General features: G+C 40.0%; 1 protein-coding gene across 3 annotated transcripts; it reads right to left on the bottom strand.

The window, feature by feature from the left end:
- Positions 1 to 9,352: 9,352 nt before the first annotated feature.
- Positions 9,353 to 24,223, bottom strand: TRIP13 (thyroid hormone receptor interactor 13). 3 transcript variants are annotated; one of them, XM_051609222.1, is made up of 14 exons: positions 24,141 to 24,223; positions 23,646 to 23,748; positions 22,271 to 22,436; positions 21,678 to 21,807; positions 20,425 to 20,480; positions 18,201 to 18,291; positions 17,187 to 17,259; positions 16,137 to 16,200; positions 15,816 to 15,902; positions 14,868 to 14,974; positions 14,377 to 14,530; positions 14,085 to 14,197; positions 12,882 to 12,951; positions 9,353 to 12,334 (listed from the first exon to the last, which is right to left on the bottom strand). In XM_051609222.1, exons 2-14 carry the CDS (start codon positions 23,735 to 23,737, stop codon positions 12,239 to 12,241), a joined length of 1,299 nt encoding a protein of 432 aa, XP_051465182.1. In that variant the 5' UTR covers positions 23,738 to 23,748; positions 24,141 to 24,223; the 3' UTR covers positions 9,353 to 12,238. The 3 variants fall into 3 exon arrangements, with proteins under 3 accessions (XP_051465182.1, XP_051465183.1, XP_051465184.1); XM_051609223.1 differs by lacking the exon at positions 24,141 to 24,223 and having other exon boundaries at positions 23,646 to 23,753; XM_051609224.1 differs by lacking the exons at positions 9,353 to 12,334; positions 12,882 to 12,951; positions 14,085 to 14,197; positions 14,377 to 14,530 and having other exon boundaries at positions 14,864 to 14,974.

The raw sequence follows: 24,223 nt of genomic DNA, 5'->3' as shown, positions 1-24,223 counted from the left end.
GCTGACTGCTTCTGGCTGGTTGGAGTGATGAGCTGGGGGAAAGGCTGTGATACATCATAGGATATTCATTAGTAAATTCAATAGAAATATAGCCTAATAAAAGTTTACTAAAATAATGAATTTGCTATACTAAGGGCTGCTTTTAAAACAAGGTGCTTTGTGAAACTATCAGTCAACTATGCCAAGCATCCTGTAGGTTGTGATAACATCAAGTCTTCTAAGAACCTGTGGCCCCTACAGACAAGTTATGTGGATTCTGACCCACCTGGGCAACCTACCAGCGGGAGACTGGAGACAGAACCAGGACGAGAGACCAGGACAAAGACCAGGACAAAGACGACAAAGGACTAGAATCAACAAAGACCCCCACAGGAGACCCTTGAGCACGCACAATTACAAAGATAGCCAATTCCAGGAAATAAAATGACTATGTAAAAGAATTCTGGGAACTCATTGACGTGGAACTGAATATGCATGTTTTTGGTGCATATTAGGGGTGTTTCACTGACTCGTTGGAGCACTCATGGTGGAGATTCCCCAGTGCTGCAATAAAGAATGCCTGCTCAGTAACAGCTTGTTTGTTGTTATTGAGTCTTGATCTCAGAATCCTTACCCAGCCGCACCAGCCTCCCACTGCAGTGAGGAGTGTTAGAAAGCAAGGGGCTTTGGAAGCTCCAAAATTTTTTTTCACTGTGCAAGAGCAAGATGGCCTGGAATCTGCACCTCCACTCAACACTTCTATGACTGGATCCTGGTACAGATGGAATTGCACCCAGTAGCAACAGCTACTCCAGTACCACTGCCAATCTTCACCTCAAACTCCTTTTGGAGGCCCAGGCCAACACCAACGCTGTCGGACTGGTTTATGCCCTCTCCATTTTCCACAGCAGAAGCTGGTGCAATTCTTTAATCTGCTGCAGGAGCTCCTGCAGTTCCTAAATGGAAAAAAGGCTTGAGCAGCAGGATGGACAGGATCCAGTGCAGGCTCCAGTGTTCCACACCCTTTTCCTTCTGGGGCAATGCCTGCTGATCCAAAGGCACCCTCAGTGCTAGAGGTCTGCTGTGTCCTGTGGATGCTCCTCTGAATGCACACAAGTGCTGAAGCTGACTTAGTTCTTGACAAGAAGTTGCCAGTTTTCACATCTAACCATGCTTCAGTCCAATTCAGTCCCCTGGGCAAGGCAAGCACTCCTGTGCTGAGCACCTGCACAACAGGGCTGCAGGAAGAGAAGGAAGGGCACAAAAGGAGAGAGTCACTCAGAAGGGCTGAAACCATGCCTGGTCAGAGAGGAGGGAGAGGGTGCAATGGAAGGAGGGAACACAGATCCTAGGGGGCTGGAGATCCTGGGGACAGCAGTTGGGAACACCAAGTACATTAGGCAGGCTAATGGTGGGATCCCTGCATGTGTGTGCAATGCAGCAGTGAGCTTGAAATTGGGATCTCTCGTGACCCAGGAGACATGGATCTAGAAAGACCCAAGGTTTGTACCAATGACTGGATCAGGAGCTTGACATCCCACCACAGATATTGTATGGACTTAATTTCCATACTGTTACTTGAGGATCTATGAACATGCTGTGCCTGTGAATTCAGGGAACGAAGGTGTCACCAGGTGATGGGGAAGGTGTGCTTCAGGCACATAGTGCAGGCTCGGGCTGGTACCAGGGCTCAAGCAGAAAGAAGTTATGAGTGGTCGTTAAATAAAGCCAGTTGCATATAATGCAAGCAGATGTTTTTCCTGCCGAGCAGACTGGGAGTGCAGCTGAGTGAGCAGGAGCAGAGGGAGGCAGCAGGCTGCAGGCTGCTGACGGCAGTAACACTGTGCCGTGGCCTGTCAGGAACAGAGCAGGATATTCTCAGTGCTGTTAGAAATGAAATGTAGTGTTGATTTTGCATTCTAGTGTTAGAAACATAGTGTCGGGTTTGGTTCACATATATATATATATACTCTAGTGTTAGGAATACTCAAGTTTGCTTGAGATAAGTGAGATATCTGCACATTCCAATTACACCAAGAGAGGTTTACGGCCCAAGAAGCTGAGGGACTTAATTGGGCTCCATCTGGGGGATCTGAACATGGAGAAGGATTTATGGCCCAAGATAAGACCGAACAAAGCCACTTCTGTCTTGCTCCTAGGAGCAGGATGGCACCAGTAGGGATAGATAATTTTGTTAATTGGGAAGGCAGCCAAGGGGGCAAGAAAGGTCAACATTTTACCTTAAAAGGTAAAAAGTAAACTGCTAGAATGGAATGTGTAAACAGGGGCAGGAAACTGATAGGATAATTTGAAGCATCGGATAGGCTGTAAACCCTGGAGTACCCAGCCAGTGGGGAAACAGGGGAGGGAACTTTGCGTTGGGAATAGGGAATATAAACCGTTATTCACCTTCCTATGGGTGTGCCTACTTGTTTAGGTCACCCATTCTTGCAAGAATGTAAATAAACTGTGCTTCGTTGAAGGATCTGTGTGGGCTTGTTCTGGCTACACCGCGTGTCTCTAGAGCACAAAACTCTGCCCCGATGTGCGCACCAGCACAAACACAGAGGTTATGTGTTTGTCCTTGAGCAGCAGGCCTGGTTTTGGTCCGTTAGTTGGGTAAAATCAGCAGAAGGCCTTTGCTGACTTAAAAGGCATTTTGTTTAGACTTACGTGAGGAAGAAGAAGCAGCATTTCCCACTTTACTGTAACAGTTTTTAAAGAGTTGGGGCGGTGGAAGGAGAGGAACTGGATATGCAAATGTACCCGGCTGGTAAAGAGAAAGAAAGACTATTATAGCTGGGGGTAGAGAGAGAGAGACCAACGCCTTTCCCGTATAGGGTTGACGAGGTGTGTGTGTGTGGCCGATGACTTTCGCCCGGGGACGAGAACACAGGAAAAGAAGTTTCTTGGTTAGTGAGTCTCACAGTTCCCAGCTCAGAAACACTGATGGGAGTAGCGGCGACTAGTGGCGACGGCTGGAACTGCAGCGGCGGCTGCCTCGGGAGCGCGGCTGCGGCTGCGGGGGCCTCGGGGCTGCTGCGGCGGCGTGGTGGCCCCGGGGACGGCAGGGACCGGCTGGAGCTGGGGCTCGGCCTCGGGAGCGCGGCTGCAAGGCTGCTTTAGGAGCGCTTGATGACGGAGGGCTTTGGGGAGCAAGCGGTGATTCCTGGGTTTTTTGTGTGCTCCAGCAGGTATCTGTTATTTCAGACAACATTGGTTTGTACTTCTCACACCGATGAACTATTTTTTAAAAAGGCCTCCTCTTTGAAGAATGTAGGGAAATGGGTTAATATTTACTGTAACCAGTAAGTCCCTAACAGTTTGAATACACAGACTGGGACAGCGATGGGCACAATATCCACACCCGTTCTATCCGCTGCTGTAGTATTCCTCCTTTGCGGTTAATATCTCCAACCAGGAACGTGTTGAATTCAAACGAGAGAACTGTATTTACACTGATTACTCCACTTAACCCTTTAAATTTGTTCCTCAGAACAAAGAAATTTGTTCCCGAGTATCCTTGTGTGTCCCTGCCCCTTTAAATAAACCGTGGTTGAATTTGTTAAAGCAGACCACGGTTTTACGTTTTAATTTTGGTACAGGGAGGAGGGGAGCAGTAATTAGTGGAGCTATAACACTGATACCCAGCACATCCACGCTGGCCCAAATTCGGGGCGGACTCACATAACAAGGGAGAGCGCATCCTGCAGGTAGGCACAGCCTCCTACAGCACTCTATTCACTCGGGAGAGGCTCGAGCTCACAGGCGGCTCAACGCCCCCCTCTTTTTTCCTTTAAAAACGTAACAAAATGTTACATTGCCACAGATGGATTGCTTTTATTTTAATTTTCTTTATCAGCAAACATCCTTAGACACTGCCATGACAGGTCTTTCCTTCTTCCAGAGTTCTACAAGTAGTGCACCAGCATATGTGATACGATAACCTGCTGCAAGAAATAAGTGGTTGGCTGGGGATGGAAACTTAACGTGTGTTTACAATCAAAGAAGATGCAGCATCATGCTATTGCTTGAGATTATGTAAAATGGAATTTCAGAGCAAATTACTGTACAAATACTTCCACAGTTCTAATGACTACAGCTTATTTCTATACCATAACTAAAGAAATATGAGGGAAAAGAAAGTTGCTTGGAAGACAGCGTGCTCCCAAGTGTAGCTTGCTGCATGTTACTGAGTTAATTTTGATCTAGCCTTATGTGGGAAATGGTTCTTCTTCTTCCTCATGTAAGTCTAAACAAAAAGCCCTTTAAGTCAGCAGAGGCCTTCTGCTGATGATTCCCAGCGAAGGGACCAAAACCAGGCCTGCTGCTCGAGGACAAACAAAAGCAGAACAACAGGTGTGACACAAGGCAGGAAGGATGGGCAAGTTATGCATTGCCCCTAATAGTTACCGCCCCAACTTGGGACTCATGTATGCCAGTTGGCTCTGGACAGTGACACCGGCTGGACAGGGGGGTCACGGGGGTATAAAAGGCGGCGAGTGCAGCAGGTGGGACCAAAGCCTGCCCGGACGCTTCCTGGGTGGGACACCCCCCTGCTGCGGAGCCTGGCGCTGGGACTGCCCGCCTGCCTGCCCCGGGGATCGAGCCTCAGCGCCTTAACGGTGAGCCTGCCGGGATTCTGATCCCTGCGTGCCGGGACTCTGACCGCTGGAGCACCGGGGCCTTTCCGCAGCGGTCAGGGCCGGGGCCGGAGCCCCCCCCGTTTTGCTGCCGGTTGCCGGGGAAACCAAACCGCTGCCGCTGCTGCCGAGCCAGGAGGGGCTGCCCCCCCAAACCACGCAGCTGCCTGCCCGGTCCGCCTGCCGCTCTGCCCAGGACTGGAGCCTGCCCGGTCCGCCTGCTCCTGCTGCTGGGGGATCGCCCCTGTTACCGGGAAGCCGCCCCGTACGGACCTGCTGCCGAGCCCTGCCCGCTGGAAAAGAAGCCGCGTCCCACACGCTACGGAAGGGGGCACATGCGCACGCACACGCACTCTCAACTCGGTCTTATTCAACAACCCCTCCAAACTAGGGGGGGAGAAGACGCAAAAGCATCCTGACAGCTGATAGCCCCCCTGGCATCCGCTCTTGACACCTCAAAAGAAAGATAATGCAGAAGATGGCAATAGTCAAATAGAAAACAAAAAGTCAGGAAAAAAATCAAATATAATTTTTAAAGGGTGCAAAAAAAAAATAATCCTCAAACATCTTTTCCCACACAAATTCAGGAAAGCTAGGAAACCGTATAGAGTAACTAGAATGCCTACTTTTAAATGAGAATGTTAAAGGATATGTCAAGAATGAAGAAAAAACTGCGGGAGAATGTAACATCAGAACAAAGTATGCTGGAATGGCTACTCAAGGAACCCATAAGAGAAGAAAGAACTCTTGACTTAATATTAAGAACTGTACACAGCCTGATTAAAAAAGTTATCATCTAATCCATGTGTAACTGCAGTAGAGGTTGTGACACCACTACGACATGAACTGTGCCATAATTGAGATGAGCTTATATTTGGCAGTATTTCACAAATGGCAGTTCTTAACAAGCAGCGGCCAACAGCAGCTCTTCACAAACTGCAGCTCTCTGTGAATTCCAGCAAAGAACAGCTCTTTGTAAACAGCAGCTGATTATGTATACCAACTCTTCAAGAGAGACAAAAGTCTTCAGTTGAGGTTGTTTTGTTCTGTTTTTTGGCTAGTATCAGTTCATCCACGCATTAAGTAAATGCCCTCAATATATACAACAGGGAAGGAAAAAAAAAAAAGGTTAAGAAGTGTACTGAAATAACCTACTGTAATTTGTATTTGTTCTCACCACTACTCTCTGGGTTTTTTGTTGTTTATAGGCTGGACTTTTGAAATTTCTTTCTGGAATTTTATGCCATTTAGAAAATAATAGAATCATAGAATGGTTTTGGTTGGAAGGGACCTTAAAGATCATCTAGATCCAATGTCCCTACATGGGCAGGGACACCTCCCACTAGATCAGGTTCCTGCTCTTGGCAGCAGAAGAGCTGCCAAGAACTAGTAAAAGACAATGCAAGATAGTGACAATCAGTGCTAGACATTCTATAGCTAAATCATACCATCAAGCATCCTAATTCCTATCTTTCTTTGGAATTGGAGAAGAGTGACACAGACCACTGCTGTTCCCTGAACTGTTTAGTAGACAACTGAAATATAAGCAAATATTGACTAGTCTACCCTTTGAACACACTTTAGGAGGGCAGATGAACTTAAAATCACAGGTAAGAAAACTGGGATGACTAAAAGATAAACTTGTCCAGAAATATATGGAGGATGTCAGAGCACAGATGCAAGTAGCAGATTTCTTTAAATGGCACAAAAAAGGAAAACAAACGAACAAAAGTTTTATTATTTCAATGCAATTTTATTAAGTAATCAGAGAATATTATTCCAAATGAAGTATGTCTTTTGTACTTCTTAATGGACAGAACACAACAGCTTTATATACAATGTTTTAATTTATTCAAGTGTATGCAGAAGCCCTCACTGGACTTCCAAACACTCTTCTAATAAAGGCTTATTATGTATGAAATGAAACTTTATTTGGCTTGAAGTGGGGCAAAGAAGTTGAGCTTCTTTATTTATCTTCTTTATTGATCTTAATTATCTCTCATTTAGATTCATAGATGATCCTTAGAGAATTCATTAAAAGTTACTTTGTCTCAGACCCAGCAGTTTTGGCATACAACACCAGATGCCCAATTCAAAATGCATGCTGAAAGTCTTTGCCTTCACAAGGCTCACAATTTCATCATCCATGCTTATAGTGACCTAGGTCCCAGATATTTTTCTAAACCCACCATGCAGTGGATGAGATGGTTAAACTAAAGTGCAAAATAACTTCTGCCATAGTGTAGAACCCTCACAGTTTTCCATCTTTGAATAAAATTCTGCAACAGCTTCTTTTTATTTGGCAAAACATTTTACATCCCAGGACATGTCTTTCTGTAAAGGCTAAGGAGAGAAATTCTATGGAGTTACATTACAGCTAACATTACATTCCAAAGAGAGATTTTCACTGCAGCAAGGCAATCTTGTTCATTAGGGCTTTTGAAACGTTCAGTCAGCATTCCCACTCTCACCTGACTTGCTAAAACTCAAGGATTCGTGCTTGGCATTTAGCAGCTTTGAGCAGGATTAGAAGCAATCTGTTAACAAAGTGGAATTTTATTTTTGTGTGTGTGCTGAAAGATGGTTGTTTTAATTTATGGTTATGTTTGAAAATACTTGTTCTGGAATTGTATCTGGAAGAGAGGACTATTCCCCAAATATAACTATTAACTGAACACAGAAAGAAAACAGAGGGTTAATGCATGGTCACCAAGTCTTCTGTGAAAAGAACAGCTGTCGTTACTGCATTTGAGCTTGTGATAGACTTGCACTGACGGGGAGAAGCCTGTTGTGAGGGCTCTGCATATCCAATGTGTTCTTCCTTGTAGCAGTTCAGAAAATCTGTGACATTCCAAGCAGAGCACAAACATTCTTTGTCAGCCTTCACTGAAATAAATTTGTTACTGTCATGGTTTGGCTCAGGATCAGCAATTAGACCAGCAACAATAATGCTCTCAATCCCCTCCACCTCCCAACCAGGTAGGGAAGGAGAGACAGAACAAGGAGAGAGACTTTCTAGATTGAAAACTAAACAGCTTTAATTAAATACTCATTATAAAATATCTACAAATATATACAAGTATGTTCAGGAATGTGCAAAACCCTGTTGCTTCTCTGCACCCCCAGCAACTCCCACAGCATCTCCTGAACTGTGAGCAGTCCCAAAATGTCCTGGACTGCTTTAGAGATAGTGGCAAAGAAGACAGGAGCTGGGGATAGAGTTATAAGGATCAGGAATGCATGAGCCTACAGATCAACAGTGATGGATAGACGGAATCCTCCCCAGACGCCAGCCATGGACGGAAGAAAAGGGAAGGAGGAGGAAGGCGCTTGACTTCCATGATCCCTCAATTATATATGGTATGGAATACTTAGGTTTGCTGAATTTCCCATCTCTCTAATCTGCTCCTTCCTACAGGAGGGTTGTACATATGACTCTTCTGCTCTTTTAGTGTCCAAAGCACAAAATTCAACAAGCAGAGCAAAGTGTCCTTGGTCTCTCAGCAGTATTTATAAACATTCCAGTGTTATCAGTCCACTAGCTGGAAAACTTGCTGCTACTTAAGTGAGCTCACTGAAAAAAAAAAATAGTAAAAAGAAAATTTGCTTTATCCTGGCTCAAACCAGGACAGTTACCTGTTTTCAGAAAAAGCCTAATTAAGCTAACATGAGAGCTGTTTCTGCTCTGCATGTGCATTCTTCAGAGTAGATTATCATTAAATACAAGATAGAAACAGTTCAGTCTAGAACCTTGCGAGCACCCTATTCCAGTTGAATGGCCTAATCTCTAGGTTTTAGTAAGGCTCTGCATGTTATATTCTATATTCTTTGCCTAGTTTCATTTATTTTGTACACTTGGATATAAAGGAATGTATCTTTAACAAAAGGAGCAAAAAATACTTCCTTCCAAAACAAATACAACCTGTTTCATGGTGATTCTCTTCAAATACACAGATTCCAAGTCTTCAGAATTTAAAGTTGTGTTGACCTAAAATTTTCAAGAGAAAAAACCAAAATTATCATTCTGTGTGGGGAATGGAGGGCAGTACTTTCCACACAACTGGAAAATAGGGAGAAATAACCCTCCCTCATTGTATGAGTTTGCTTTGTGGATAACATCTAAAATAAATTACTCATCAGAATTAGTCAATGAGGATTTTAATTCAAGAGTAAACTATTGCTAGCCATAGCACAAATCCATGTATTAGCAAAATTGCAGATACGAAAACCAGTCTCTAAATTCTTCTAAACTCTCAGAACACAAGAGTGTCCTAGTTTGAGTAGAAATATTTAGAATATCTATGAAATACTAAGAAAAGGATAAACTACCTGGCTGGGGAAAACATCCTCATCTCAGATCAAGGAGGAGTAAACTGCAGAAGAAGCTGGTCTTCATAATTTTTATAACCTTAATATAATCAATGAGTCTACAGGAAGATCAAACAGTGGTCTTTCTGCAAACAAAAGGTCTGCTTTCCAAGAAGAAGAAATGTATACACACTCAATGAAACACACACAAACTTGCAAGTTGTGGAGCCTCTACAGTTCCTAAAGAATCTCAGATCCAGACCATAAGACATGCTTTTGCATTACCATGGAAGTAATGTCCAATATTATTTTATGGATCATTGTCAATGTTTGACTCAGTTTGACAACAATGCTCTCAATCCCCTCCCCCTCCCACCCAGGTAGGGAAGGAGAGAGATAAAAAAATGAGAGAGAGGCTTGGCTGGATTAAAAACTGAACCGTGCAACTTTATTTGTAATACTAATACGTGATATAAGAGTGTATATATATATACATATATAGTGATTATACAAAGGTGTGGTAGAAGCCTCTCGCCTCCCCCCACCCCCAGCAACTCCCACAGCACTTCCCTCAGAAAAGACAATTCCGAGGAATCCCGAAGCTGCTCCTGGGGGAAGGCAGAGAGTTACGAGGGTCAGGAGGGCTTGAGGTCGATGGGTCGACGATGATGGGCAGATGGTGTTTTCCCAGACGCCGGCCATGAACGAAAGAAAGAGAAAAAAAGAGAGAAGAAGGAAGGCAGACAAAGAGGCGAAACGAAGCGGCGAGAGAGCAAAGCAGGAAGGAAGTAAGTTTTCTTCTGTCATCTCCGACCTTCCCCCGAGCCTACGTAGATATATGGAATGGAATATCTCTGGCTAGTTTTGCTGTTCGTCTAACCCAGCCTCCCACGGGGTGGGGGGGGGACACACACAAATCCCCCCGTAGTGTCTGAGCCGGCAGAGCAAAGGCACGACCTTGAGAGCCCAGCAATTGCAAAAACATTCCAGTGTCTTATCAACCTAGCAAAACACGCAGTTGCTAGTTGAAGAAAGCTCACTGAAATAAAAAAAAGGATCAGCAAAAGAAAAACTGGCTTCATCTTGGCTCAAACCAGGACATTCATCAAGACAGGCACACATAATACACATCTCTATTGAATGAATACTCATTTTAAGTCTCTTAAGTCTTACTTTAAAAGCCACAAATCCACTATGAATTAGTGTCTGTATAACATTTTCCCTTTTAGTAGTTTTTCAATATCTAGCCTTTTTTGAAATGTCTTGTATGTACCAGTATTTCCAAAACAATGACTGTGGAAAAATAGAGCACACAATTACAAATGACTTGTACAATCTTCTCCCACCTGTGAGAAACGTCTGTCGTGCCAATGAACAGGCCCACACAGATCCTTCAACGAAGCACAGTTTATTTACATTCTTGCAAGAATGGGTGACCTAAACAAGTAGGCACACCCATAGGAAGGTGAATAACGGTTTATATTCCCTATTCCCAACGCAAAGTTCCCTCCCCTGTTTCCCCACTGGCTGGGTACTCCGGGGTTTACAGCCTATCCGATGCTTCAAATTATCCTATCAGTTTCCTGCCCCTGTTTACACATTCCATTCTAGCAGTTTACTTTTTACCTTTTAAGGTAAAATGTTGACCTTTCTTGCCCCCTTGGCTGCCTTCCCAATTAACAAAATTATCTATCCCTACTGGTGCCATCCTGCTCCTAGGAGCAAGATAGAAGTGGCTTTGTTCGGTCTTATCTTGGGCCATAAATCCTTCTCCATGTTCAGATCCCCCAGATGGAGCCCAATTAAGTCCCTCAGCTTCTTGGGCCGTAAACCTCTCTTGGTGTAATTGGAATGTGCAGATATCTCACTTATCTCAAGCAAACTTGAGTATTCCTAACACTAGAGTATATATATATATATATGAACCAAACCCGACACTATGTTTCTAACACTAGAATGCAAAATCAACACTACATTTCATTTCTAACACACCCACTCCTGTTCTTTTTTTGAGGCATATATAGAGAATAATATTTAATAAGTTATTTTCAAAATTAGTATGATGAAGAGACACCTAGACAGACTTATCAAAAGGTCTATTTATAAAAGTACAGATGCCATAATAAAAATTCATTAGCTCTTAAATAGTTCTGTGCGATTTTTTAATGTGCAGTTTATAGTGTTCATCAACAAAAATACCTCATGACAAAATCTTTCATGTCATGAGTGTATAGTGTAACATTAATTTAAAAGATACACACGAGGAAGTGACAAAATGCACTATCATTAGAGTATTTCCAATACCAGTAATTAGGAGGCATGCATTAACTGGATATCAACATAAATCTCACAATTTTGTATTCATTTAAGAAAAATTAAACTTCTAATCTGGAAACTCCCTTAACATTTTTTTTTTTTCAGCTGACTGCAGATAAAGTACTTGTAAATTCCAAAGATAAAGAAGAGTTGACAGTTCAATCAATATCAATATTAATAGGATATATAATTACCATATAAAAGTTGACTGTTTCCTGTAGGAACTGGATGCAGGCATTTCCTGGCTTCTGCACTACAAAATATTTTTCTCCAGAGATAATTTGTAACTTCTATGTCATATTTATAAAACAAAACCAAACCAAACTTCATGCCTTTTAAAGATCCTTTCTTGCACATTGTAGTTACTCTTCAGTGAGAAAGCCTAGTCCACTCAGGCTCACGTCTTTGCAACAAAACAAAAAAGTAGTATTACAAAATGCAATTTAAGTGATCTCTTTATTTTAAACTTTTTGAATCTGATGTAAATTTCAAGATAAAAATATGTTACTATAAAAGGTCTGGGCCATCACTGAGCACTTTGAATCCTTCTGTTTCATGCTTATTATTTCAGAAGCAAGTAACAAATAGTGTATTTATGGCAGAAGCATCAGCATGCCAAAAACCGAATTTCTATTGCTATAAAAGATATAAGATAAATCAGAAGTATAAAAACTGATGCATGGATAGAAAGTTAGTTATTAAGAAATAAGGAACAGAAGCCTGCCCACTTTTAGTAACTTCAAAATAAGAAAAATTACTTTTAGCAATAATTTTTACAGTCCTCTAATTGGCGTTTGAAATAAAGCTTTTGAAAAATATGCTGTAACGTTTAATTGTTTATTAAGGAATGTTTTAAAAAACTAAATTAGGCATTCCAGGTTTTTTAAGGTGTTGACAATCAATTTTACAAATGCAAAGAAATTGCTCAGTTTGTACAAAAAATATGTAGTTTTCAATGTTAACAATACAGACAACTATAACACAGTAGAGTATCACACACAGTCTGCAAGTTTCTTTCTTTCTTCGAATTGTTTGTCTACTGCAAGCGAAAGAGCCTGAAGAAATGCTGTCATGGTAACACTGGGGGACTGAGAAGAAGAGAAGATGTTGTTAGACACAGTACAGCAATAGGCAAGCAAAATATTTTACATAGAAATCACAGTACTTAAAAGATATATACTTTACTCCTATGCTACAAAATTTTCAAAATGCTAAAAAACATAAAAATGCAGGTCTATTTTAAATCAGCTAGCATAGTAAAGTCAAAGTCAAGTTATGCAAAGTCTTGAGTCAATCACTATTACTCTAGATTTGCTTCAAAAAAGGTTTTAACAAATACTGTTTATCAAGTGGCAGGGGGGTTTCTTTCAACAATAAATTATAAGAGAACCAATATCAATGTTCTGTCACAACATTTAATTAAAAGTAAAATGCTGTTGGACAATCCCACCTGTCTTCTTCAATCTCATTTTAAATTATGGGCAGCACAAAATTATTTCCGTCTATGAAGCTGCAGAAACAGTGCAACTTAATAAAAAGGGGGTTTAGGCCAAATATTTTATTTCAGGCAGTGTCCAAATGTCTTCCCATCTCTGTCAAAACCAAACCAAAATATAACAAATAGAATAAACTTACTTGAATATAAAGTGCATGTGCTAGGAAAGGAAGTTTTCTCAGGACTCGGCCACTAAGACCTTCACTTCTTCTATAGTAAAACAGAGACAAATTGCTGCTTAAATGCTAAATATCCACTCTCAAGACTACCTTTCCTCTTTTTGTGTTTCTCCCTTAAGTTCCTCAAAAAAACTCTCAATTCACAATTCAGCAGGTCCCTTGCAGCACTTTAAGCAGAAGCAGGAAGAGCCTATGGGAGGTTTGTTATGTGGTACAGAAAAGCAAGCAAGGATAGAGAAACAGGATAGTTATATTTGCCTGCCAAAGCTTACATCATGCCCTTCACATCACTCATGAATTTGGGGGAATGTCTACACTGAAGGGGCATGGTACACACATAAACTTCCATCTGCACTTGGAAGGACTTAAAAATTGTTTTGAAGGTCAGACCTCATGGCCACTGTTTGTTTCCTTCTTCCTACCATTTACATACGGCTTCCTTTACCTTACCTACTTAGTATGTTTCTGTCTCTTCCAAGCACCACTCTGTGCATGTAGAGCAAAAACTTCCTCGCTTTTACTCCAGTCCTCACTGGTTAAGATTGCATACTTCAGGAACAGAATGAAATCACTTTCTTGACTTTATGAATGTAATTTTAACTTGTTGCACAGGGCCCAGCACTTAGGGAAAAATATTGCTTGATATTGTGAATATAATTTTCACTGTTTCAAGAATTGTTATGCTGCAGTAAAGACTATTCCCTCTACTAGCATATTCAGCAAATCAAAACATTCTACATGCTAAAAAGCTGCTTAGTAGATTTAAAGTTTTTACAAGACACCTTATTAGCAGGAACTAAGGCTAACACTACTTCCAGTAAACAACTCTGCAATTCACAATATCCACTAAAACCTGGGGCATCTCACTAATTCAGCCAGCAATTTGTCAAGAGGACTTCAAAGAGCAGAGCAGAAACCAGAAGCAGTACTAAAAGCCAAGCCAGATCTGAGACTTAAAAATGTTGTTGCTCCCACTTTTTGTCCCCTAAAAAGGTTTTGCCCTAACCTTAACAAAAAAAATCCCCAAACCAAACAAGAAATGTTTCAGAACTCTATTATGAAATGCAACTACTTTTAGACATAATTTGACAACTCATTTTTTATATATACTTACACACATATCTATATATGAATAGATATAAATGTAGAATTTCTGAATCTTACCTTGAGATTTCTTTTAGTACAAGGCTTAACCTTGACACATTATTTTCTATGAAGCCTATCATCTCTAACTCTCTGAGTGTCAGGAGCTGCTGTCGAGGATATATTATTTGACACTAGAAAGAAGAGTTATACACTGTTGTAGGAAAAACTTAAGTATATTCAAGATTAAATGCTACAGTAAGTGTAGAAGTACAGAGAAGCAATTAAATCTATTTTTTACATTTATGAAGTATTATTAAAATCTCAAAATTATTAAAATAGGACATTTACAGTCTTGCTTTCAAAATATTACCTTCATCAGTTCTTCCAAGCAAGAAAGATATATTCTAAATATTGCTGCAGTGGATGGAGGTCCAATGTATTGCTTTATGTCAGCCCTGTCTACAAAGGCCATGTCAATTTTCTCCGTAATATTTGAAGTAGTTAGGATAACTACATTGGGATACCTTCAAGATAAAAGAAGATTTTTAGGTCACATGTACAAGAATTGCCTCCTTTTGTGACTGGCAAATTGACACCTTCCTTATTATGACAAGTCATTTCATGCAATAAGCAGTCATCACTCTTTTCATTCATTGATTACATTATACCATCTGTAGATGCGATTGTTTACTCAGTTACAAGCAAAATACTCTGTTTGATTACTCCTATTTCTTTTCACAGTTAGCACCATTAACAAACAATAGTTCACTAACCAGTTTGGTATAGTATTCCAAGTAGGGATTAAGATTTAGCAGGAATCCTGAAATTGCCAATTACTTTTTGCTGTTGCAGTGAATTTACCTTTTAATCTGATCTATTTGTGTCAGTACAGCATTCACCACACGAATAGCATCTGAAGGCTCTGTGCCTGCCCTGAAGGCACTGCGGGCTGCTGTGAGGCTTTCCACCTAGAAAAAACCAAATTGACCAACAAACCAACCAATCAAAAAACAAACAAACAAACAAATCACCAAACACCAAATAACCCTATAAAAGATTGCACATTTGGAGTGCTGTCAGCAAGCAAATAACCCAGATAATAAACCTCCAGAACCTTATGCCTGGTATCTAAAGCTTCATCTTAAAAATCTTTTGTTATGTAGGAATTTACAGACAGAGGGGAAGAAATGTCAAGGAAGCAAAGTTTAGTGAGTGAAGTTCCTGTTCAGACAGCAGAATGGAGGCAGTCTTTCATTCTAATTAATTTTTTGGGGGGAGGCGGTGGGCAGGGAGGGCAACACACACAAGAGAATAATGAATATATGGAATTCAGAATGAGCTTCTCCATAGGACCTCCAATGTAACACTGCTAATAAGGAACATAGTTACTAAGTTGCTTATGTATGCAAGTCTAAAGAGAATCTAGACAATTAACTAAACCATAATAATGCTTTTTAGTGCTCTACAACATATGTTAGAGCAAAATTAATACAAATCTAGGCTACTGTAAAGTTTAAAACAATACTCCACTACTTGTGGAGTATAGAGGAGCAAGGGAACTTCCACAAAGAAAGGTTTTGCTTCATTTTCAGCTGTAATTTGCCTGCTAAATCATACTGTGTTCCTCCAAAATCTCTCAAATCAGCAGTAGTGAAGATTAAAACTCACTCTTCGGCACAAAGTTATTTAACTTACAAAAACATATAAATAAGTTTTTATTGTTCTTTCTGAATTAGCATTATCACAGGTTGCTCCCATCAATTTACTTTTTCCTAAATTTTATGTACATCAGTGGTATTAGAATCATACCTCATCAATCAGAACAAATACAAGAGCATCTTTGTCATCAATTAACTCCTGAATCTTCTGGAACATCTTTGTTACAAGCTTGCCACTCTAGAAAGACACCACATACATACGTTTAACTATTTCCTTGTCACACAACTTTGCAAGCCTTAGCATATTTAAAGATGGAAATAAATTACTTTCTAATACAGCATCTATTTATGTGTTCTCAAACACATTAATTGTTCTAAGTAATCTTTTGTGCACACAGTTATTTTATGAAGCAAGCTCAACAGAAAAATGATTTTTAAAATAGTCTACTTAATTAGCTACATCAATACATACCTCAGAAAACCATTTAGAGAAAAGGCTATGGCTGTTTATCTCAATTAACTGTCCATACCTATACCTACAATATGAAGGGAAAAAGAAATATCAGCTCTATTGTAAATAAGTCAGTGATAACATGAACTTCTGTAAGTCTCATTCCCTCAATTTCAACCCCAAAATTCTGTGAATTAGTACTTGAAATTACTTACTTTTCAAAACATAATACCCATTCTGAGTTTTAACTGTCATTTCCAGAAATGTGTCCCATTCAAATTCCTTATATTTGTTTGGTATCAAAATACCTTCATTAGAATAAGTGCAATTTTAATATAGTTTTCGTAAGTTACCATGCTAATGGTTTCATTCTTTTGTTCGTGTAATATTTTGTTCAGTAAAGCAAGACCACATGCAAAAGCATGAAGCTGATTTACCTGACTCTACATGGATACCTTTATGACAAAATACCTCAGCCACAAATTACAGAGCCCATGTTAATACTTAGTTTAGCCTGGCCTAGAGTCACTCACTCAGATCACTCAAAATTGTACATCGTGTTACACCTACTATGTCATACATTTTTTTGTGTATGCATACATTTTGTAAGTTCTTACAAAGTTTAAGGCTAACTCTCATTGCTTGTCTGATATACAGACTGACCTATGCAGACTGTGGCATTCAGACAATGCAAGTACAAAACAAACTGGTTACAGAATCACTACCTATTGCAAATAGGCTTTTCTTGAACATGAAGATAAAAATAGCAGGCTCAGAACTCTCTGACTCTTTGTCCATTGATGTAAAATATGAGGACAAAGAAATAACTATATTGGCACTGAAATTTATTTGACAAACCTGAGCACAAATAATTACACATTTTAAAAGGCATTAAAATATCAGTTTCTCTATCAGATAATTTTAATGATAGTTAGATGTAATATAGAACAATTATGAGCATTAGCCCTTGGCACCAAGTTACTTGCAATCAAATATTAAGTCTCTTTGGGCTACTGAAAAAGAACAATTAACAATAGTAAACTATAGTGAAAAAAATAAAAAATTTATCACCTGTATGACAGTCGAATTGTCAGCTTCTGAGCCAGTGCTTTACAGAGGGAAGTTTTACCAGTTCCAGGAGGACCTGGTTTGAAATCAAATCCATACATAACACAGAATCTGCATCAGATCATTAATTACATGTAATGTATTTTTAACTACTGTATTTCATTACAGCACTAATTGTAGAATAAAACCACAGCAGACAATGATTGTGTACAGTAGGGTATTTTGAGAACGTTTCTTATTCCACTACAGTCCTAGAGCTGAGCTTTGAATTTTCAACTATATAATTTTCAACTATTAGAATAGTTAGTGTAATAATTTGTACGCAGATACCATAAAGTTAAAATACTCAAGAGCTACAGAAGAAAAGTGTATCACCCTAGCAGGGCTTATGCTTATTAGCAAGCTCAAAAATCTGTGCTATGCTTAAACTTGTATCTTCCTAAAAATACTTTCTAACATGCAAATCAGAAACACATCATGCCCGGTTTGATCAGCTGTGAACTTTCCCAGAAATCTCTACTTTGGGGCAACTCAAGAGCATCCTAGGAAGTATGCTCTGGGACAAACCTTTTGGATCTGGCCTGACACTATGGAAGAGCCACACAGACTTTCATAACCATAGTTAAACAGAGTATTAATGTATGCAAGTTGATGTGTGGGTGCTAAACAAACTGGTAACATCAATCAGATGACAGTACTTCATTCAAAGCTAGTACTGTGATTATAGCACAAATGTATTTTGAACTACAACAGTTGTAGACTCCCAGTAAGAAATCACAGTTGTGACCACAATTTCTTTGTGATCACAGTAATGAGTTTGTTACTAAAATGAAATAGATCTATCACAGCTATATTGTTAACAGTCTGAAATAAACGTTTTCCAAACAAAATCATCTTGTAGCTTCTAAACTGATATTTATAACTTAACTACACCGAAGTACAATACAAGTTTTTACAGAAGGAAAGCATAAAGAGATGGCCTATGAATCTGTTTGGTTTAAAACAGATTATTTTTACCATGCAGCAAAACAACTCTGTTCCATGATATCAGGTTGCTGTCAACATTTTTGTCAGAAAACAGTAATGTTGTCATCACATAATCAAGTAACTAATTGAAGAGAAGAGACACAAATTAGAGACATGTCAGCAAATACAACTACAAATAGAAGCAATATCCAAATTATGTCTACTGTGAAAAGAACACCAAAAAAAAGAGCTCATGCCTTTTAGTCATAGGCAAATTTTCTTTCTGCAAAGTTTGGAGATTAATTTCCTTCCTGCCCTCAAGAAAAAGAATAGCATGTACTGGGCACAAATGCAGCTTGCTTCCAAGTAAGGCAACTTGCACATACTTCCGTGAATGCTTGCTTCTAAAAATAATTCCTTCCTTTCAGAATTATCTAGAATTACAAAATAGATAACTCATCAAAATAAATATGAACCTCAGGTGTGAATCTATACTGTTTTTTACCTATAACACCTGATACCACATTATTTTCTGTTGCTGTTACCTGTAATTTGCCTTTGTTCCGTGTTAATAGGATCCTAGTATTCCTGTAATATTTCATGCCCAAGCAAAACCCTGAACTTCATCCCGCATGTTTTTCAGTACTATACATATACTTACAGTGAATAGTAATAAATTTGCTGTTATTTAGTACATCAGTAAGTCTATTTAAGTAGTCTTGTCATTTCACAGACTATTTGGAAAGCATTTCCATAAATTAGACAAACATTGATGCGTTAATTGATGTGTACTTTATAAATTAAGAAGTACACTGACTGGAATGTGTTGCTTTACTATAGATGGCTATAAAGACTTCAGTAAGAATACTGTATTTATGGTATTATAAACAAGCTAATTAATTAGGCACTTTTGTCCAAAAACTTCAGGTAGAAGATTTATTTTTTTTCTAACAAGCACAATAAACATCTTCATGAGTGCTATCATAAGATAGCACATTACAATTATTACAGTTCAGATTACAGTACTACAGTTTTACAAGCTCTGGCTGTTATCATCACCTTAGAAAAATGCACAGAATCTTCAAACTAGATAATGACCCCATGGAACTGTTTTGGTTCTTCCAAAAGTCTTACCAGCATTCCAGTGGGAGCCCACTCACTCTGGTTAAATCATTCAGTGTGCATTAGGATGAACAGTAAAAGTGCTGGGTTACGTTACTGCTAAACAAACTAATTGTCTAGGTGCTGCCAGAAACACACAGTTAAACTTCAACCCCCTTCTGCCTAGCCTGCACTTTTGTTACATGAGCTATGATCACAGTGGATCAATTAATGGCACAAAACCAGGTGGAAATTAGTCCATCATCCAGTAAGCTGAAAACTTTTAGTAATTTAGTTTTCTCAGTTATTTACTGCAAGGTAACAAGACTGCCAGTAGAAGGGAAGCGCTGCAAGTACAGCTGATAGCAACACTTTTAGCAATAGCAAGTCACCAAAATCACCTTATAATTAAGAAAAACCCCCACACCAAAGACACAACAGATCTTTTGGGATAATAATGGAGAAATAGATAATTAATTTCAAAGAATGCTGCACACATTTTTTCTAAGTCTCTCTGGAGTTCTTTTTTTCCACCAATTTTCTATTTCCCTTCTAGAAAAACATGTAATAAATGAGCCTTAAAACAAGGTGCCATATTTTAATAAAGCTAATTTCTACTCTGTTCTACAGAACGTTCATTGTTTTCTTCACGCAGGCTCATGAATAGATCTAAAGCAAAAGTGAAAATCTCCTGAAAAGTTCTAATTTGCTTAGAAAACAATACCTTCAGCTGTTAACTTATGATTTTTGTAAAATAAGACAATGCATATGGAGAAATTTTTTTATAAGTTGTGGCATGAGCATCACTGAACCCTGTTTCACAGGGTAACTGAGTTTTTTTGCAAAGCTGACTTCACAGGACATATCAATACCAGTCTGAGATACGATGTTTAATCTCAAAACATCAGCTCTTTCTTCTTAAGTGTACATCAGAGAAGTATGTAACAATCAAAAATTGTACAGAGATTTTAATAAGAATATAAAGCTTTGCAAAATGGGTAAGACTATACTACCTTTCAAAACAGAGAAGTGTAGTAAGCAGATACCAGAATTCTTTCTTGAGTTGCTGATTTCCAAATAACTTATCCATGGGATGCAGGAAACTTCAAACAGGCTACATTTCAACTCTTACTTCTCCTCAAGCAATTTTAATTGTTGTCTATTTTCAACTTACGTGTGATTTTACTTCACTGTCATATATAAGACTTTCCCAAAGGCCATGGAACTCAGCTGCAAAAGCAAAAATGAAAAATCAATCTGGGAACTTGTAACCAACTATTGCGGCACAAAGTGGTTTTCAAAGTACTCTCAACTAAAATGAAGCGTTAGGATACAACAAGAGCAGTTAAAATATATGGGAAAAAAACCATATGAGTTATTTTTCTTGAAATGTCAACACTGTTTTCTAACAGACAAATTCAGCTGTTTCACAAGTTCTGTTTCCTCAAATAAGTGTGAGAATAAATTAACCTGTTTCATAACATGAACAGAAAAATATTATTATTTCCACCCTTGATGGGCAATGAACCTACATTTCTCCAGGAAAAAGAGCTATGAAAAACAGGGGTAGGAGTAGGGTTCGAAGCCAAATTTATTATTTATTTTTTTTTAACATCAACACGTAGAGGACAATAATAAACATATAGCTGAATTATGCATTAAAAATTACATTATTTGAGCGTCAATCCTTTCTAGCTGTTAGTTTCTAGCTTTCAGCAAACAAAAACAAAACAGACTGAACATTTGTAAACCACAATAATATGGGAATAATGTCAAAGTATCAGACTGAATTCTTCCCCAAGAGCTTAAGCTCACACCTGTACTTCTGCCAGGTGCAGAATCCAACTTCCCCAAGCACAAGACAGCAACAGGCAGGCCATGATCTACTGCAGAGCAAAGCCTTACTCTTCTTTTCAGAAGACACTCTGAGGACTCTAAATCTCTTTAGTTTGTCTGTTTGTTCCAAATGTAAGAGCAGCACTGTCTTGGGGGATGAAAGCCAGCAGTGGATTCTGGAAAACGAATGTTTGAATTGATGAGTTTTTTGTGGGTCTCCAAATAAAAAACTGGAATGCGGCTTGTAGGGTTAAAAATCATAGAATGGTTTGAGTTGGAAGAGACCTTAAGATCATCTAGTTCCAACCCCCCTGAATGGGCATGGACACCTCTCACTAGACCAGGTGACTATACATTTTATTGCACAGGACCAGTTACTTCCACCCATCCACAAGTATTACAGAAATAAATTCGTTCAGTCCAAACCGTAAAGAAAGTCTAAATATATTGGTTTCATTGACAAAGGATGAAGTTAAACAATATATACCAATAATACCTTTAACAGGTAACTCTATATAAACACTTTTAACCTTTCCAAGATTTTCTTTCATTGTAATTGCTCTAGACTTTCCAGAAATATCACATGGGTACCTGCTGGTAGCACCCAGTGGTTAGCTGCAATGATATCCTCATTCTCTTCTTCCAGGTTTTCAGAGCTTGGTCCTTCTTCATGCAGATGAAAAATATGAAGAGAAAGACTGCTTTTGCTCAAGTCGATAGGCTAGAACCGAGATTAAAAGACTTTTTATACATTGCATTTTTCATTCAAAGCTAACTATAACATAAGAAAGTTAAGAGTTCTCAGCTGGCATTCAGCCTGAAAGCCTATTCCTTCTGTTTCATACCTCACTGAGCAGTAGTGTAGGCCCAAAAATTTATCACCTCTTTCCTGTTTACACCAGTTGGCCTAATAAGATACTACATGGTCCTGTAGACCTTGTCTTGCATATGTTCCTAGGCTATCACTAGTCTTACCTACAACTAGTTCATATGCATATGAACAGAGCTGTACGTTTTTGATTGTGAATAGAATCATAGAATGGTTTGGGTTGGAAGGAACCTTAAAGATCATCTGCTTCTAACCCCCCTGCTTGGGCAGCGACACCTTCCATTAGATTGGGTTGCTCAAAGCCCCACCCAGCCTGGCCTTGACGCTGTTGCAATGTCTCACCACCCTCAAATACCTGTCTGTCTTTCAGTTTCAGCTCTGTATCCACAATTGACACAGACTGCACATGGCTGTTCAGGAAGCCATCATCAAACTCTGTCCACTTGTAATCACCAAACACGATGTTATGTCTGTTCAACAGCTTTAAGACACTCATCCTGATATCTTCTTTCTTGGCCACACTAACAGGAAAGAAATAGCATTATTTATGGCACTGACATTTATAAAGAAGTATAATCTAGTATGCTAAGGCCTACATGGAAAACAGCTTCTGTCTCACGAAAAAAATGCAAACAAAAACCTAAAATAATACCCCCAAATGATCCACCCTCAAAAATCCAACCCACATTAAAAAAGCCAAAACCTACTTAACCCACCCATAACATTCTGCAGAAAGAAATCCTACCAAATTTAGTTGGTTGGCAAAAGCAACAAGTTTTGATACTTGTTTTTAATTTGTGCATTAAAAGGCACTGGCAAAGAATACTATTTTCTTTGTTTGCAGTCGTATCAGGGGGCACAGAATGGCACAGCTAGATTTCAAGAATGGAACTCAGAGACAGAAGCTACAGGAAAATGCCATTTTAAGATTTCAGAAAGGCTTTAGCTTAATTTTGCGATGTCAGTGATGCATTCATAGTGCTAATTTTCAGTTCTTTGTCTTTTAAGCCTGACAGAGAACAGTGGATATTTTACCCTTTAAATTTAGCAACACCTTGGACACAATCTCCTATAGTATCTAGGTAGTGAAATTGCTAAGGACTGGATAAATTGATGAGATGGCTGGACTGACTACAGCAGGTTTATGGGTAACACCAAAACAGGGACAGCTCTCAGTAGTACCAGAGAACAGGTCTGCCATTCAGAGGGACCTCTGCAAGTTGGAGATATATGGTTTGACAAGATCTACTTTAAGTAATAAAAGTAAATGTGAAATCCTTCTCTCCATCTACTGCTCAGACAACATTAGACCACAGGCCAACTGTTTGAAATGCAGCTTTGCGAGAAAGGACCCAAGAGTACTGGTGGACAAGTTGGCAATGAGTCAGCACTGGGCCTCTGCTACTAATAGGGCCAACCTTATTTAGGCTGTGGTAGCAAGAGTGAAAACATTAGGGAAAATGAGTCTTTCTGTCTGCTGGACATTTTTGAGACCATATTGTGAGCACTGTATCCAGTTTTGGCATCTGCTATACAAGACTGGAGCAAGTTCAGGGTATGGACACCAAGTTGATTATGAGACTAAATCATCTGAAAAGCTAAAAGGGTTTGTTCAACTTCAGGAAGAGACACCTTTGTGAAAAGTCATGGGAGTGTATAGAGCAGGCAGAGCACAAGGACAAAAGGCAACAGACACAAGTTGCAGCAAGATAAGTTCTGATCAGAGAGACCTGCTTGATTTCTGATGAACTTCCACATATATTTGAAGGTTGTCACACACGTTTGGGAGCGCCTGCTTCAAATCTCCAGCGGCTTCGTCCATCCTTCTGGATCCTAGGGGGAAGCGGTACCAAGGAGAAGCAGACTGTCAGCGACCGTTACTCGGCAACGGCAGCTGCCGAAGGACGTTACCGGCTGTGCCCCATTCACGTGCACCTGCCCGCGCAGGGGACCGGCCCTTCCCGCCCTCCCTCGGGGACAGCGGCAGCAGCCGCGGGACACGCCGCAAGCGCAGCCGCCTGCACGGGCGGCCTGTGCCTCCCCTCGCGAGCCGCCCGCTGGGAGCGGGGCATCGTCTCACGCCAGACGCGCTGCCACCGGGGCACGCAGGTCCGCCCGGGGAATGCGGGCAGCTCCTCCGTCCCGCCAGCATTCTGACTGCTGCGAAGGCTTTCACCTCCGCCCTACAGAGAGTGGGAAAGAGACCGATCGAGGAGGAAGAGGACCTGGCGTACGGAAGCACCGCTAGCGGCTTTTCGCAAAAGGCGGGCTAGCGAGCTGCGGTCCGGCCCGCCCCCCGCGGCCCGGA

The sequence above is a fragment of the Apus apus genome, chromosome 2 (assembly GCF_020740795.1).
Source record: "Apus apus isolate bApuApu2 chromosome 2, bApuApu2.pri.cur, whole genome shotgun sequence".
NCBI lineage: Eukaryota > Metazoa > Chordata > Aves > Apodiformes > Apodidae > Apus > Apus apus.
This window is presented reverse-complemented; position numbering and strand designations above follow the sequence as displayed.

What these genes read in the sequence shown, in the direction of transcription:
- TRIP13 (XM_051609222.1), bottom strand. Translation starts at nt 23,737, where the DNA reads ATGGACGAAGCCGCTGGAGATTTGAAGCAGGCGCTCCCAAACGTGTGT. An exon ending in TATTTGTTCTGATTGATGAG is followed by an intron (nt 14,975 to 15,815) that starts GTATGATTCTAA and finishes GGTTTTTTCTAG; the next exon opens with GTGGAAAGCCTCACAGCAGC. An exon ending in GCTTGGAAGAACTGATGAAG is followed by an intron (nt 14,198 to 14,376) that starts GTAATATTTTGA and finishes TCTTCTTTCTAG; the next exon opens with TGTCAAATAATATATCCTCG.